Source organism: Taudactylus pleione, unplaced genomic scaffold (assembly GCF_031769625.1).
Source record: "Taudactylus pleione unplaced genomic scaffold, aTauple2 ptg000273l, whole genome shotgun sequence".
Classification (NCBI taxonomy): domain Eukaryota; kingdom Metazoa; phylum Chordata; class Amphibia; order Anura; family Myobatrachidae; genus Taudactylus; species Taudactylus pleione.
Window position 1 is genome coordinate 2,395,267 of NW_028284675.1, and position 15,303 is coordinate 2,410,569.

Here is a 15,303-nt window from a genome sequence, read left to right on the forward strand (position 1 = left end):
ATCTCCCCCTCCCCCCACTTACAGTCTGTGTTGTGACCCCCCCACTCTGTGATACCCCTGTCTGGTCAATGCTACTTCTGTTTTCCATATTCTATCTTACTCTTCACACTGGGATGTGTATGGCCTCTCCATACTACCAATGAAGATAAGCATTGGAGGCTTGATACCTCCCGTTGTCCTTTATTGGACAGTGTTTACTGTCATAATTTGGACCTTATTTCCCGTCTCATGTATCCCTTGATGGCTAAATGCTTCTATCTGTTCATTTTATTTTGCCTATTATAATATATTATATTTGTACACTGTGTATGACATGATTTTATTTTCTGGGTTTACTTACAAGTTATATTGAAAACCTAAAACATATATATTAAAAAACAAAATCCATCGTACCTCTTTGTCATGTTCTTTGTGGAGGCAATAGCTGGTGCTTAGTACACATTCCGCACAGCACTTCCCCTCTAAATGAACTAATTCTTCACCCTGATGAAGAAAGGCAGATTATTGCTGTATGAAGAATGTACATTTGCTGAGGGTAACGCTGCTTACAGTGTAAACAGCAGCTAAATTGCGGAATTTAAAGATCCGTCTTTATTTATTTCAAGAAGCATTGTCTAGAGGGCCCTCCATGAAGAATGAGCAAACTCAGCACGTTAGTATAAAGCCTATTATCCACACATGTAAACCTGGCACATAAACACAAATAGTGTCAGATTTATGAGGAGTGTGATTTCTTTGAAAAACATCACACACACGTAAACCACTGCCTATAATAATAACAATAATAATCATATTAATAATAACATTTGGACATTAGAATTTAAGGGGTCTATTTACTAAGCAGTGTTAGGAGACAGAGTGAAAAGTGATAAGGTGCCAGCCAATCAGCTCCCAACTGCCATGTTTCAAACACAGCCTGTGAGATGGCAGTTGGGAGCTGATTGGCTGGCACCTTATCACTTTCCACTTTGTCTCCTAACACTGCTTAGTAAATAGACCCCTCTGTGTGCTCATTTACAGTTGTCTTTCTTTTTGTACACTGGCTGCTATTGCAGGTAGCACACAAATACTGGTCAGCTTTAATTCCACACTCTAATATAGAGTAAAGTACAGCTACTGTAGGAAGAGCCCCCCTTCCAACCGGTCCTGTCTGTACATTACACCCCATCCCTCCTACATGCAGCGCAACATTGTCATGCATCATCAGGAAGCTTAGTTATCAATTTTGTGCACCTTCTGTAATACTGGGTGGCGGGTGCCATAAGCATGCTCAGGATTTTGCAAATCCAATCATCTGCCTGAGGCTGCAACTGAAATGTACCCCATCTGTCTGCCGGCATCTCAACTGCACCCCCCTCTCATGTATCATGTAAGACAACAAATATTTGCTGTGTGCAAATGTGTCACTGTCACCATGATCAGATCAACCAATGAGGAGCTATTAATATTAATTAATATTCTACTTTTGCTGTTCCCAAAACCTGCATTTAAAGATAAGCGACTTAGATTTCTACATTGCAGGAACATACTGGGCTACATTTCAGTGGTTACATCTTACCCTTCGGGGCTAGTTTTTGAAGACCGTGCTGGCACCTGTCACATAAAACAAAAGACAATTCCAGCCTCTCAAATTGAGCTGCTACTATGGTGGGGTCTATTGCACAAGGCACGACCAGAAGCTGACAGCTCACACTAAGGCCTGGAATAACAGTACTCAATGGAGAGGGAAAAGGGTCATCAGAGAAAATGGTATGTATTATACTAGCTACCTTGAAATTGGGCTATATTTTATATTATCCAGCAGAAGATCTGTATTTTATACTGGCTATCAGAAAATATATAATAAATACAAAAGCAATTTGTCTGTATTGTATAAAAACCACCAGCAAAGAGTCTGTATTCCATAGTAACCACCGTGAATAAACTTTGTTTTATTTGTTAGTCAAAAAGAAGTATGTGCAGCCACAAGCCACACAGAAGCGGTCTATTAGCACTCAAATCAAACATTTCTAATTGCAGCGCTACCTACAGTAAGCACAGTTTATTTTTTATATCTTGGCTCAGAGGGTAGTTTAATGAAAAATAGATTTGTGAAATACTATCAGCTTAAAAAAGGAAAATTAAAGTTAAACAGGATATTCTCAAGTACAGGAAGGAGGTATTGCAGATGCTAAAACTGGCTGCTCTCAGCAAAATGAGTGCCAGCAACAGAGTGGGCTGCAGAGTGGTAAGGCATGAGATAGTGAAGCACCTAATCAGGACTTTCTATTCTAGATGGGTTCATTTAATTCCACCTGAAGAATGCTTGGAGGAGGATAGGGAACAGAGCTACAGCTATAAATACTCGCTCCATCTTCCCATTCCAGAGGCTGTTCAGTTATAAATATGTCCACATAAAGTAACACTCCCTTCGCTATATGAACACTACATCCATTAGCAAGAGTTTTCCCAGCAAGGATTTAAATCTATAATGCTACTAAATGGTTTCTGCATTCCATAGACAGGTAATGTAAACCTAGGTGCATCCATTCCTCTGCTCCTGTTCAGTCACTAGAATCCTTTACAGTAAACAGCTACTTATTCATAGGCAAAAGCAGGGGGGGTTTCCGTCTGCCTGGAAATCCCCCTCCCCAGCACACACCATGGCCACAATAGAAATAGTAATATAATAGAATGTTATTAGTGCTGCATGTTCTTCTCAGTATCACAAATTAAATGATTAGCACTAACTGTGGATCTTTTAAAATGTGTCAGCCAGTAATAAATATACCTGTGCACCAACTAGGAGATGTGGAAAACTGTGCACTGCTCTAAACCATCAATAGGGTTAATAATTAATACTGTATAATAATACACTATCCAGTACATAAGGAGACCGATATGTACATATATGTCTAGAGCAGTTCTAAGTTCTTCTGCCGCTCCCTCAGACTCCCAGACTTGCTCCCTCAGACTCCCAGACTTGCTCAGGAATGGTGCCCACATCTGAAATAAAACATTCTGCTCAGACAGGATGGACCCACTTCCGCATCTAATGGCTTACTGTGATTGCTGGTCCTGTATATGCTGGAATTATGCAACACAATATACTTTGTATGTAACATATTAAAGCTGGATAAGTGCTAATTATGCCATCTTTATGGACTGGCCACACTTGCTCTAAAATCAAGCATTTGGAACCCCCCTCTAGAAATCCTGCATTTGCCACTGTTGTTAGAATCTCAACATACAGCAGCATAGATGTATTAGACATCATTAACCATTTTTATGCATAATATGCCTGATGCTGAGTGGAACGTATAGTGTAGCTACTAGCTATACTGTACATTGTGGATGCTTGCATGCACTTGTGTCTCCTTATGTCTGGGAAGGCAGAAATGTTGAGGGAAGAGGTGTGCAAATGCAGCCTGAGTACAGTAATGGTATGTTCACCCAAAATGCAGTCAGATGCAGACCTGCAGGGACACACAGAGTCTGTAATCAGGTGTATTTCATGTGGGTGCCCGAGAGCTGATGTAAAGATCCGTGCAACTGGTGATGTAGTGTGTCAGACTAAAAGATCTTAATATATATAGGCAGGGGCGTATCTACCCATTGGCCAGGATGGCACTCGCCAGGGGCGCCGACCAAAGGGGGGGCGCCGCCCAGCAGTGCCACCAGTAGCCAAGGGGTGGACAAGTCCCCCGGGCCCCACAAGTGTAGGGCAGACCGCAGTGATAGCGCTCTGCCCTACACAGTTTACAAACAGACAGCTGCCAGCTCTGTGTGTTTGTAATAGCAGCCAGCTAATGAGAGTCAGACAGACTCTCAGCTGCTGCGTCGTCTGCAGAGGGAGCCGGCTGGAGCTCACTCATGAGCTCCGTGTTCTGGGTCCCCCCGCAGCATGTGATGGGAGAGACGTCATACGTCATGACGTCTCTCCCATGCAGGAGAAGAGCGGGCCGGGACTCGGACAGCGGCGGTCGCGTCAGGAGCGGGGACCAGGTAAGTTGAATGTTTTTTTGTTCTTTGTGTGTGTGTGTGTAAGCCTGGCATGGGGGGGCACTGAAATAGGGGGTGTCCGCTACTGGGGGCAATTTAGGGGAGAGTGGCCACTACTGGGGGCACTGTATAGGGGGGTCTATAACTGAGGCACTGTATAGGGGACTAATACTGGGGGCACTGTTTAGGGGGGGCTACTACTGGAGGCAATTTATAGGGGGGGACTACTACTGGGAACTATTACTGGGGGCACTGTATAGGGGGGACTACTACTGGGTACTATTACTGGGGGCATTGTATAGGGGGGACTACTACTGGGGGCAATGCAGCATAGGGGGATAACTACTGGGGGCACTGTATAGGGGGCTACTACTGGGGGCACTGTATAGGGGGCTACTACTGGGGGCACTGTATAGGGAAGACTACTACTGGGGGCAAGCAGCATAGGGGGGACTACTACTGGGGGCACTGTATAGGGGGGCGACTACTGGGGGCAATGCAGCATAGGCGGGATTTCTACTGGGGGATTACTACTGGGGGCACTGCATAAGGGGGGTAGGGGGGCGCCAGTACATTACATTGCCAGGGGCGCTTGGATCTCTAGATACACCCCTGTATATAGGGCCTCATTTACTAATGAGTTTTATCAGCAAAACGAGTGATAAATTGCACAAATGATAAATGGTGCTCCTGCCAATCAGCTCCCAACTGTCAACTGTTAGAAAAATGACAATTGGGAGCTGATTGGCTGGAGCATCATTTATCATACACAGTGCAATTTATCACTCGTTTTGGTGATAAAACTCGTTAGTAAATGGGGGCTATAGTTTGGAGCAGAGCAGGGAAAGGGGAGACATGATAGAAACTTTTAAATACATAAAAAATATATCTGGAAATTTTAGGAAAAATTACTCCACGGAAAGGGTAGTAGACAAGTGGAATAACCTCCCATCAGATGTAGTAGAGGCTAAGACAGTAGAGCAATTTAAACATAGGAATATCCTTAAATTGAGCATCACATAGGGTCGAGGTTACCAAAAGGTACAAAATGTCAGACTAGATGGCCCAAGTGGTTCTTATCTGCCATCAAATTCTATGTTTCTGTGTGTAAAAATAAGTCTTAAATAAAATTACTTATAGCTTAGGCAAGTAGCAGCAAATTTGACAGGACTAACAGCTGGATCAATGACACTGTAATAAGGAAACTGTCAGAATGGGATCCCCCTTTCATAATTTATTATTTATTTATTATTTATTAACAGTTTCTTATATAGCGCAGCCAATTCCGTTGCACTTTACAATTTGAATCAAGATTAACATTATACTGGGTTGTAAAAGACATACATACATGACATACATAAGGGTAAGAGGGCCCTGCTCGCAAGCTTACAATCTATAGGGAAATAGGTGTTGATACACAAGGATAGGTGCTACATATTACAAATTGGTCCAGCCCAATTGCAGATATTCTTGGTGAGCTGTATAATCCAATTACACTGGAAAGTTGGCCTAGGGTTAGGAGGATGTTAAATTGAAGAAAGAGAAGATGTCATAGGTGTTTACTATAAGAAGAGAGTTAGATAGGGAGCTATAAAAGGTTAGGTGGGCAGTCCTGGAATCTGATAAGCTTGTCTAAAGAGGTGAGTTTTCAGAGAACGCTTGAATGTTTGGAAACTAGTGGAACGTCTTATTATGCGTGGGAGGGCATTCCACAAGGTGGGTGCAGCCTGAAAAAAGTCCTGTAACCGTGCATGGGAACAAGTAATGCGCGGGGATGAGAGACGCATATCTTGTGCAGAACGGAGATGTCGGGTTGGAAGATATTTTGAGAGAAGTGAAGAGATGTATGTTGGTGTGGTTTGGTTAATAGCTTTATGTGTTAGTGTAAGTATTTTGAATTGAATACGGTAGAAGCCCGGCAGCCAATGGAGGGACTGACAGAGTGGATTAGCAGACACTGAACGTTTGGTGAGAAAGATCAACCTCGCAGCTGCATTCAAAATGGATTGTAGTGGGGAGAGCCTGTTTCTGGGAAGACCAATAAGGAGACTATTGCAATAGTCAATGCGGGAAATTATGAGTGCGTGTATTAGAGTTTTTGCAGTGTCTTGCGTAAGATATGGTCGAATTTTGGCTATGTTTCTTAGATGTATGTAACAGAATTTAGATTGAATGTGGGTAACAAAAGACGGTTCAGAGTCAAGGATCACACCTAGGCAGCGAGCTTGTGGGGTGGGGTTGATTGTCGAGTTGTCAACAGTAATAGAGATATCAGGTTGGTAACTGCTATTGGCCGGTGGAAATATAATTAATTCTGTTTTCGATATATTAAGTTTGAGGTGGCGAGATGACATCCAAGATGAAATGGCAGAGAGACATTCAGTGACACGGACCAGCACAGATGGTGACAAATCTGGGGAGGATAGGTAAATTTGAGTATCGTCCGCGTACAGATGATACTGAAAACCAAAAGAGCTGATTAGCTTGCCAAGAGAGGTGGTATAGATTGAGAAAAGCAGAGGACCTAATACTGAACCTTGTGGTACTCCAACTGATAGAGGTAGCGAAGTGGAGGTAGAATCAGAAAAGCGAACAGTGAAAGAGCGATTAGATAGGTAGGATGAGAACCAAGAAAGGGCTGTGTCTTGAAGACCTATGGATTGTAGTGTTTGTATGAGAAGAGAGTGGTCAACAGCGTCAAAGGCAGCTGAGAGATGTAGAAAAATTAGAAGTGAATAATGGCCTTTAGCCTTGGCAGTGACCAGATCATTTACTACCTTAGCCAGTGCTGTCTCAGTGGAGTGTTGGGAACGAAAGCCTGACTGAAGTGGATCCAATAAGTTGTGGGTGTTAAGAAAGTGTGTGAGGCGAGTGTAGGCAAGTCTCTCCAGTAGCTTGGAGGGGCAAGGTAGCTGGGAGATAGGACGGTAATTTGAGAGAGAGTTAGGGTCAGAATTTTATTTTTTCAAAATGGGAGTGATCACTGCATGCTTGAACAGTGATGGAAAGATACCAGTAGAGAAAGAGAGATTACAGATTTTAGTTAAGTGTGGAATGAGCACAGGAGACAGAGCTTTACTGATTTGTGAGGGTATAGGATCAAGAGGAGAGGCAGTAGAGTAGGAGGATGAGAAGAGTGTAGCTACTTCATCTTCATTAGTGGGGTCAAATGATGAGAACGTGCCACTGGGTTAAGGTAGGGAATTGAACAAGACCCTAGCTGAGGAAGTGCATACCATTTCATTTTGGATATTATCAATCTTGTTTTTGAAATAGGAAGCAAGATCTTGTGCACTGATAGTAGCTGGTGGGTTGGGTGATGGAGGGGTAAGAAGTAATTTAAATGTATTAAAAAGTCGCTTGGGGTTAGAGGCTTGGGCAGAGATAACAGATTTGAAATATGTCTGTTTGGCATTATCCTGTGCATTACGATAAGAGTGGTAGATCGTCTTATATGTGAGGAAGTTACTTGGAGTATGAGACTTCATAATGTCAACCAGCCCTAGTCTGGTACATATGGGCTAAATTTCCTAGAGGAAAAGAAACATGACATGCAGGAAGCACTAGTGGTCTTCCCAAACACTGGGGCACATGCATACATGCCGATATTTCCATACTTCCCTCCAGAAAGGAGCATTCAAGTAGGGAATGGCGCAGCCAGGTTAGGCCCCCTATACCAAGCCGCAAGTACTGTAATTGTAAAGTAGGACTGGGGCCATGATGATGTGATTTAACGCAAATCACGTCCTCAAACCAACCACACCGTCAACTCCACTCAGTAACTTGGCAGGGGCAGCCAGCAGGGCGCTGATTTAGGGAGGCTTGCCTACTCTTCTCAGGACCTGGGAGAGCCACCAGAGACTCAGGATGTTCCAGAATGTAACACAAGTATGCTGGGGCTGTGAATGTGGAATAATAAAGTTTAAATAGATAATTCGTATATATATTATATATATTTTTTTACTGGAGCAGTACAAGTCCTGCAAAGTCCTAGCATGCTTATTATTTTTTTTTTTTAGCATAAATTACAATAATTTTGCTACCAACTCTGCATCAGTCCAGTGTATTCAAATTGTAATTTTTTTTACATGGTTTCTCTATCAAACCGGTTATTAATTAATTTAAAAATGTGTGGGTACTTTGTGCTATATTAAAGATACTATACCTCTTGAATATAAGTATTATGTGACTCTCACTCCTCTGAGGTTAAAGTGGGCTTTTGCAGAATATTCCCTGTGCTAACCAACTAAATTATTTAGCTGCATTATTATAAAGCAGCGATTGTTATGTGCAAGTGAAGGAGACAGGACTACATAGAACATGAATTTCATGTTACAGCTCAGTAAGTTGATTAAATGCAGCGTAAGGTGGTCACACATATTTTCCAGGTTATAAACAAACTATATCTATGATGTATAAATTGGAGGGATGCCTGTGCATAAGAGTGGTCTGGAAGGAAATTGCACCATGTAAGCTAACAAATGAATTACCAGTTTCAAAGGCAAGGTTGGGTGGGTGTTTCCAGGTGCCCTTGGAAATTATTATTAACCTTTATTTATATGGCACCACAAGGGTTCCTCAGAGCCTTACAAAGTGCATAAGCAAATGAGCACACAAGAAACCAGTGACTTACAGTACAATACAATGTAGGACAAGGACATGGTTTATAAACTTTGCTGGATTAGCGATCATAATACTTAAATAAGCAGCAGGACTTCAGCAACCAAGTGTTAGGTGCCTTTGTGGGGAGTTAGGAGTAGATGATAGTATGCGTACGGGAAGGAGAAGCACATGAGGGCCCTGCTCGTTCAAGCTTACATTCTAAAAAGATGTTACATTCTACATAAGTTTAATATGCTTAATAATAGCCATTTATTATATAATGAGCTAAGGTGTGTGTATAACTGCTGTGCAGTAAAGAGCTGAATGGAGGCCCAGACACCACAGTCTTTCCTCTCCCCCAACCACCCCACCCTCACCCAATGAGGGCCCCACTACCCACATGCACACTATCACTCCCTAAAAAACATCAAGTTTGTCTGACAGTGACTCCGGACAGAAACCTCCTGGTGCACGATCCGATATCGGTAATAGCAATCCTCAGCTGGACTATATATATATATATATATATATATATATATATATATATATATATATAAAATCAGGACCGATATATCGTATCTGCAACAGACAACGGCAGGGAAGAGAGAAAAGAGTGGGAGAAGGATATGGTGGGGTAAGAGAAAGAGGAAAGAGAGAGCCGGGCAAGAGGGCAGTGTCCGATTAACCATCATGCTGATTAGGCTGCAGCTTAGGACACCTGAATATGAGTAGGTTCCATACACTTGGCAGCAGGGGAATAAAAGACCTAATTCTTTCCAAGTTTGTGGTGGTCTCATAGCTTAAATAAAGAAGCAAGTTAGTTATCCAACCGTCCCAAAGAGGCTTCTGATGAAGGCCATATGCTCCGAAACGCGTTAAGCCAGTGATACAAGGACTAAGAGGGAATCGCGCAATTTTTGTCCTGACTGTGGGTTAAGGAGGGAGAACAGAATTCGGGAACTCTGGACACCCCTTTTACCTATGCCATCCAGGAGGGTAACTGATCGTGTGAATATCCCCATTACACCTATATGGTGTTATATGCCTGTACAATATATTTTAAATGTGAGTGTGATGTGCAAATAAATTCATGTTTTTATATATGACAATATTGCACTACGTTTTTTTCTCTGGTTTTCTTCCATTTTGAGAAAGAAAAAGTTGGGAAGAATCTATGATTGGATAACTATTGAAAGAAAAAGAAATAAAAGATCTTCAGAACCAAAACGAATAAAAACAGGCTGAATTATCATAGAGTAAGAGCCTCTTTTTGAACTCTGATGTATTGTTGTGATAAGCACCATTGTGAATCACTATTTTGCATATTTTGATCAATTAGAGAGGAAATGTGTGAAGGCTCCTCATTTGTGGATTCATAGGCAGCTGTCAAGATTTGCGCAGATTTTAAATTGATTTATTTCTTACGTCCCAAAGAGGTGTTAATGAAATTCTTAAAGTGACTGCCAGATGGTTGTCACAATGGGACCATGTAATTTACTGCTAAGAACTTTACTTTATGCACACTGTGCTATAGCGCCATTTGGGTAGCCTGAAGAGTGGCATGCAGTTATCTTTAGAGGCTTCCTCACATTCCCCAGAAGCCAAAGTGTAAACTCCACAAACATCATCAGATGCCAAGACAAACATGTCAGTTATATGTCCTTCATTACATTCACATGTTCAGTATGAATGGTGATTTCCTGAGCATGCATACGCACTATACTCTATGTTTAACAGCATTAGAGGGGGCCCTAAAAGTGTATTCATTTAGGGTGTCTGGAACACTTAATCAGGCCCTGCAAGAGAAAGATGGGGGAACACGGGTAAAGAGAGAGAGATATGGAAAGTCTGTATCTTGTATCAATGAAGAATAAAAATGCAATTGGTAAACAATATTGTAATATATAGTCAGATTCCTTGACCACGTTCAAGTATCCAGGGGTTAAAGTGGTCCGGAACTGCGTTCCATCATTTCTATCTGGAGACGGAACCAGTTCCACCTACTCCGACCCACCTCAGCCTGGCACCAAAGGGAGGCTCCATTTGCCGGGCGTCAGCTGAGATTTTGTTACTAGCGGGCGCACGGCTCCTTCCCCACAACGCGAGCGGCAGACGGAGACTGGAGTTCACTACTAAGCTCCGGCTTCCGGCTCCCGCAGTGTGCACTATGTGAGAGACGTCATGATGTCTCTCCCATAGTCCTGAGGAGAACCCTGTCGGATGGCCGCAGACGCAGGAGAGGGGCTTAAGGGAAGTATAAGGGTTTTTTTTGTGTGTAAGTGGCACTACTACAGGGGGCATTACTATTGGGGGAACTACTACAGGGGGCATTACTACTGGGGACACTACTAATGGGGAATTACTATTGGGGGCACTATTACAGGGAGCATTACTATTGTGGCCATTACTACTGGGGGACACTACTACTGGGGGCATTACTACTGAGAGCATTACTATTGAGGGCATTACGACAGGGAGCATTACTATTGGGGGAATCTACTATTGAGGGCACTACTACAGGAGGCATTACTACTAGGAGCACTACTATTGGGGGCTTTACTATTGGGGCACTACTACAGGGGGCATTACTACTAGGGACATTACTATTGGGGGCACTACTACAGGAGGCACTACTACAGGGGCAGAACTATTGGGGGCACTACTACAGGGAGCATTACTACAGGGGGCATTAATATTGGGGGCATTAATATTGGGGGCACTACTACAGGGAGCATTACTATTGGGGCACTTCTACTGGGGGTATTACAATTGGGGTCATTACTACTGGAGGCATTACTACTAGGGCATTACTATCGGGGGCATTACTACTGGGGGCACTACTACATGGGGCACTACTATTGTGGGCACTACTACTGGGGGCATTGCATATGGGGCACCACTACTGGGGGCACTGCATAAGGGGTACTACGACTACTGGGGGCATGACATAAGGGGCACCACTACTGGGGGCATGGCATAAGGGGCACAACTACAGTGGACATTGCATAAGGGGCACTACTGCTGTGGGCATTGTATAAGGGGCACTGCTACAGTTGGCATTATGTTTATTAGGGGCACTACTACTGTGGGCATTGTGTAAAAGGGGCACTACTGTGTGTCATAACATGAATAAGGGACACTACTATGTGGTGTAATGTGAATCAGGGGCACTATGTGGGGTGTAAGGTGGATAAGATTGTGCTACTGTGTGGTGTCATTTTTATTGGGAATACTATTGTATAACCACACCCCTTTCTTTTGAGACCACGCCCTCTTTTTGGCACACACCTACGTGCGTACTGTCACTTTTTTGAAAAAGCGCCGAGGGGGTTGGGGGTGAGTTCACCACTCCTCTAGGACCACTTTAAGCACTGCAAAGATCTATACTATGCTGTATACTATACTATGGGAGACAATAGCCAAATAGAAAGAGTTGACACATGTGTCCTGATGCAGATTTGTCTACAATTGTGCTTAATCTATGCCTGAATGATGAAGAAATCACCAGTCATCATCACGAATAGCCAATCACAAGTGATTCCTTAGTACTAGGAGTGTCATCATCATCATCTTTTATTTTCACTTGCCCCTGACCACCCTCATATAATATGGCTTTATGCCAAGCACACAACCCAACCAGCTGTGGGTTGGGGCGAGTTAACTAGTCCCTTTTTATTTAGAGATGCCCATGTTATAGAAGTACATAGGACCCTGACTTATATGTGAATGGGCAAACCCTTATAAAGAGTTTAACAAATCAGGAATTGAGCTTTAATAACCTTAGAGAAATTTGCCTTTGACAAAACACACCAAATGATTGTGGCGAATCTAAAGAACATGGATTATGGATGTACTGTATAGAGGCAATTGCTAGGGAACAACTCTCAACATGATGCATTCTTGCCATCTCTCCCTGAATGTCGAAGAGATTCCTTGAAATAGTGGTGATCTCCCTGACTCCCTGAAGATTCTAGCAATCCCCTTGAGGCCAGGTTAGGTGTGCAAAGCACAGTCATGTCATCACTCTTCCCGCCAGGGAGGAAACACTGGGGAGGAGAAAAATGAGGATTTATGCTAAAGTACAAGAAAATGGGCACAGCCCTCCAGCACACTAATGGCTACAGGAGGAAGGGAGAGAGTTAGGGGTCTATTCAACAACACTAAAATAAAGTTTTTAAGGACATTTTACTTAAAAACCGTTATTTTAGTATTCACGAAGACACTTAACAGAGGAGATATCACTGATATCTCCTGGTTAAGTCCGTCTACGTTAATGTCCACACTCCCCATACATTAGTATGGGGATATGGAAATTATGCTATTCATCAAATTCCGAAAATTATGTCTTTTCGGAATTTGACGGGGTTACTATACGCCACTGTGAGGTGGCGAATAGCAGGTGACACTTACCTGCTTTCAGCTGTGCAGGTCCCCCGGCGTCTTCCTCCGTCTCTCTGGTCCCAACAGAACACAATAAAGTTTAGAAAAAATATATTTGTTTGCTCTCTAAACTGTACTGTGTTCTGCCGGGAGAACACGTGTCAGCATAGCAGATGGAGCCGGAGGCGGCAGCAGCGTCCAGGTAAGTCGGGGGGGGGGGGGGGGGCATGGCGGGTGGTATGCACAAAATTACCGCAGCTATAGGCAGTGCTGCGCTTGCGCTGGTTTTACAGATTACAGCTGTGGTAAGTTAGAGCCTGTCATCGCAGAAATGAAAAAATGACAGCTGTTCGGAATAGATAGTTATGGAGATGAGGGAATGATGAATTCCATGCGAGTTCTGAACCTAATTACCTCCAGAGAAATTTTAGTTATGATGACTAGGCCCCTTAGAGAGGTCATTAAAGACACTAGAAAATATTGGCGTGCATGCACAGTCATGTATGGTAAAACATCTTGCAGTGTGTATTGTATATATTGTATATAATATATATATATACACACAATATATATATATATATATATATATATATATATATACACACAATATATATACATATATATATATATATGTATATAATGTGCAGCACTATCTAACTGCTCTGGGGATCATTTACAGTTAAACAGTCAATCACAACTCGCCTCTCAGATGGGTTGGAGTAGGAGAGTATGACATGGCAACTATTTAGACATGCTGAGCATTGAATTTCACAGCATGTTCCAATGCATGTCCTTCCCAGCAGCTGAAGGCCCACAGGTTGCTGAAGCTGGGCTAATCAATTTCTATTATATTTTAGCAATTGTTTCTTACATTTTTCTTTTCTGAAGCATGACATAAAAAATAAATAGATGTACATTACATTAGTATAGCATATCAATGTAGATCAAACAAGCAATGTCAAACAACGGAGAAAGGAAATTCAAAAACAGCAGGTGTAATTTTAGATAAAGCATTTTGTATATGCAATCGATTCCAAAGAGGAGGGGGGAAAAGAAACAGAAACAACAAGGAGCATACCGACACGGGGCAAGACAAGCTTACTCTACAGTAAACATTATTAGGGTAGCTTGGGTACAGACTCATGGGGAAAGCCGTCAATGATGCTCTCCCACATCTTGGAAAATCACTTGGTAAGTATCTCCTTTTGATTCGAGAAGTTCAGGAAATCCCGCCAAAAGTAGGGGTGTCATATTTAAAATACACACACTTCTTTGTTCAACTGATACAGCCAATGGCAGTTTTCTCATCCACTTGGTGACCCACATATCTGCTGGTATCCCCAAAATTGCCTATTCAGGGGTAAAGGAGGAGTAATTAACCAAGTTTTGATTAGCATATCGCCAACCAAGATCAAAAACTGCGAGATCATGGGGAAGTCCAAAAGGCAGTGCAATAAACCTGCCGGGGACTTCTATATTTTGAGCAAGTATGTCCCTCCGCTCTCCCTATCAGTTGTTTACAATGTAGTAAGAGATACGCCTACGGAAAAAAGAGTCAGGAAGTGGGCAAGATTCAGAGCTGGTGACGTTTAAGGGGCCTATCCATTAGCAGATCTTTCTCTAACGTTGGAAGACAAAAGATTATCCCTTGAAAATTCCTGGGGCTGCGGTGACAGATATCTGTCATGTACATGACAGATTTTTGCAAACGACGAACGATATTGCATGACATCATTCAGGGAGTGGATTTTTTTTTTTTGTTTCTATGAATTTTCATTAAAAATATAATTCGGCGTTTACCGCTTATAAGCTGCCAGATATTTCTAATATCTGGCAACGATAAGCGATAATTGACCAACATGTTGGAGAGAGACGAAAGACACAATTTATAGGCCGCGGGAGTGCGCATCTGTCATCGTTCAGGGCCTATCCATTAGCAGATAAATTGAACGATATATCGTTCAGCCGTTCAATATATCTGCTAATGGATAGGCCCCTTTAGCAAATGGAGCATGTGTTGCAGCCTGCATATAAACGTAGAGAATTTACGAGTGCTTCAGAGTCATATGCACCTCAGTCGCTCTCACTTCTGGCTGTATGGGTGCTACCGAGTGGCAACGGGGAATTCGACAAGAGTGAACATGTAGACAGAGTTGTAGGTTATTCATAAGTGAGTATATGCAGAGATCAGTCCGACTTCAGTTGGATATCCTCCACCAAGGAAGGGACTGGTGATAATGTAGAAAATAGTGATGATGGCTTCTCTCACAAACGGAGGGCTGGGGGCGATGCAGTCATATAAATGTGGCCAACTTTGAATACTGGTAGATGTTCGCATGG

The 15,303-nt window shown here is 42.7% G+C and overlaps 1 protein-coding gene across 2 annotated transcripts in view; it reads right to left on the bottom strand.

Annotated features, from left to right (window-relative positions):
* The window catches only part of FRAS1 (Fraser extracellular matrix complex subunit 1), a 539,698-nt gene that overhangs the window by 265,282 nt on the left and 259,113 nt on the right, over positions 1–15,303 (bottom strand). For both annotated transcript variants that reach the window (XM_088481448.1, XM_088481449.1), the window contains exon 10: positions 394–483. In XM_088481448.1, the coding sequence (XP_088337574.1) occupies positions 394–483 (90 nt within the window). The remainder of the gene's footprint in view (positions 1–393; positions 484–15,303) is intronic.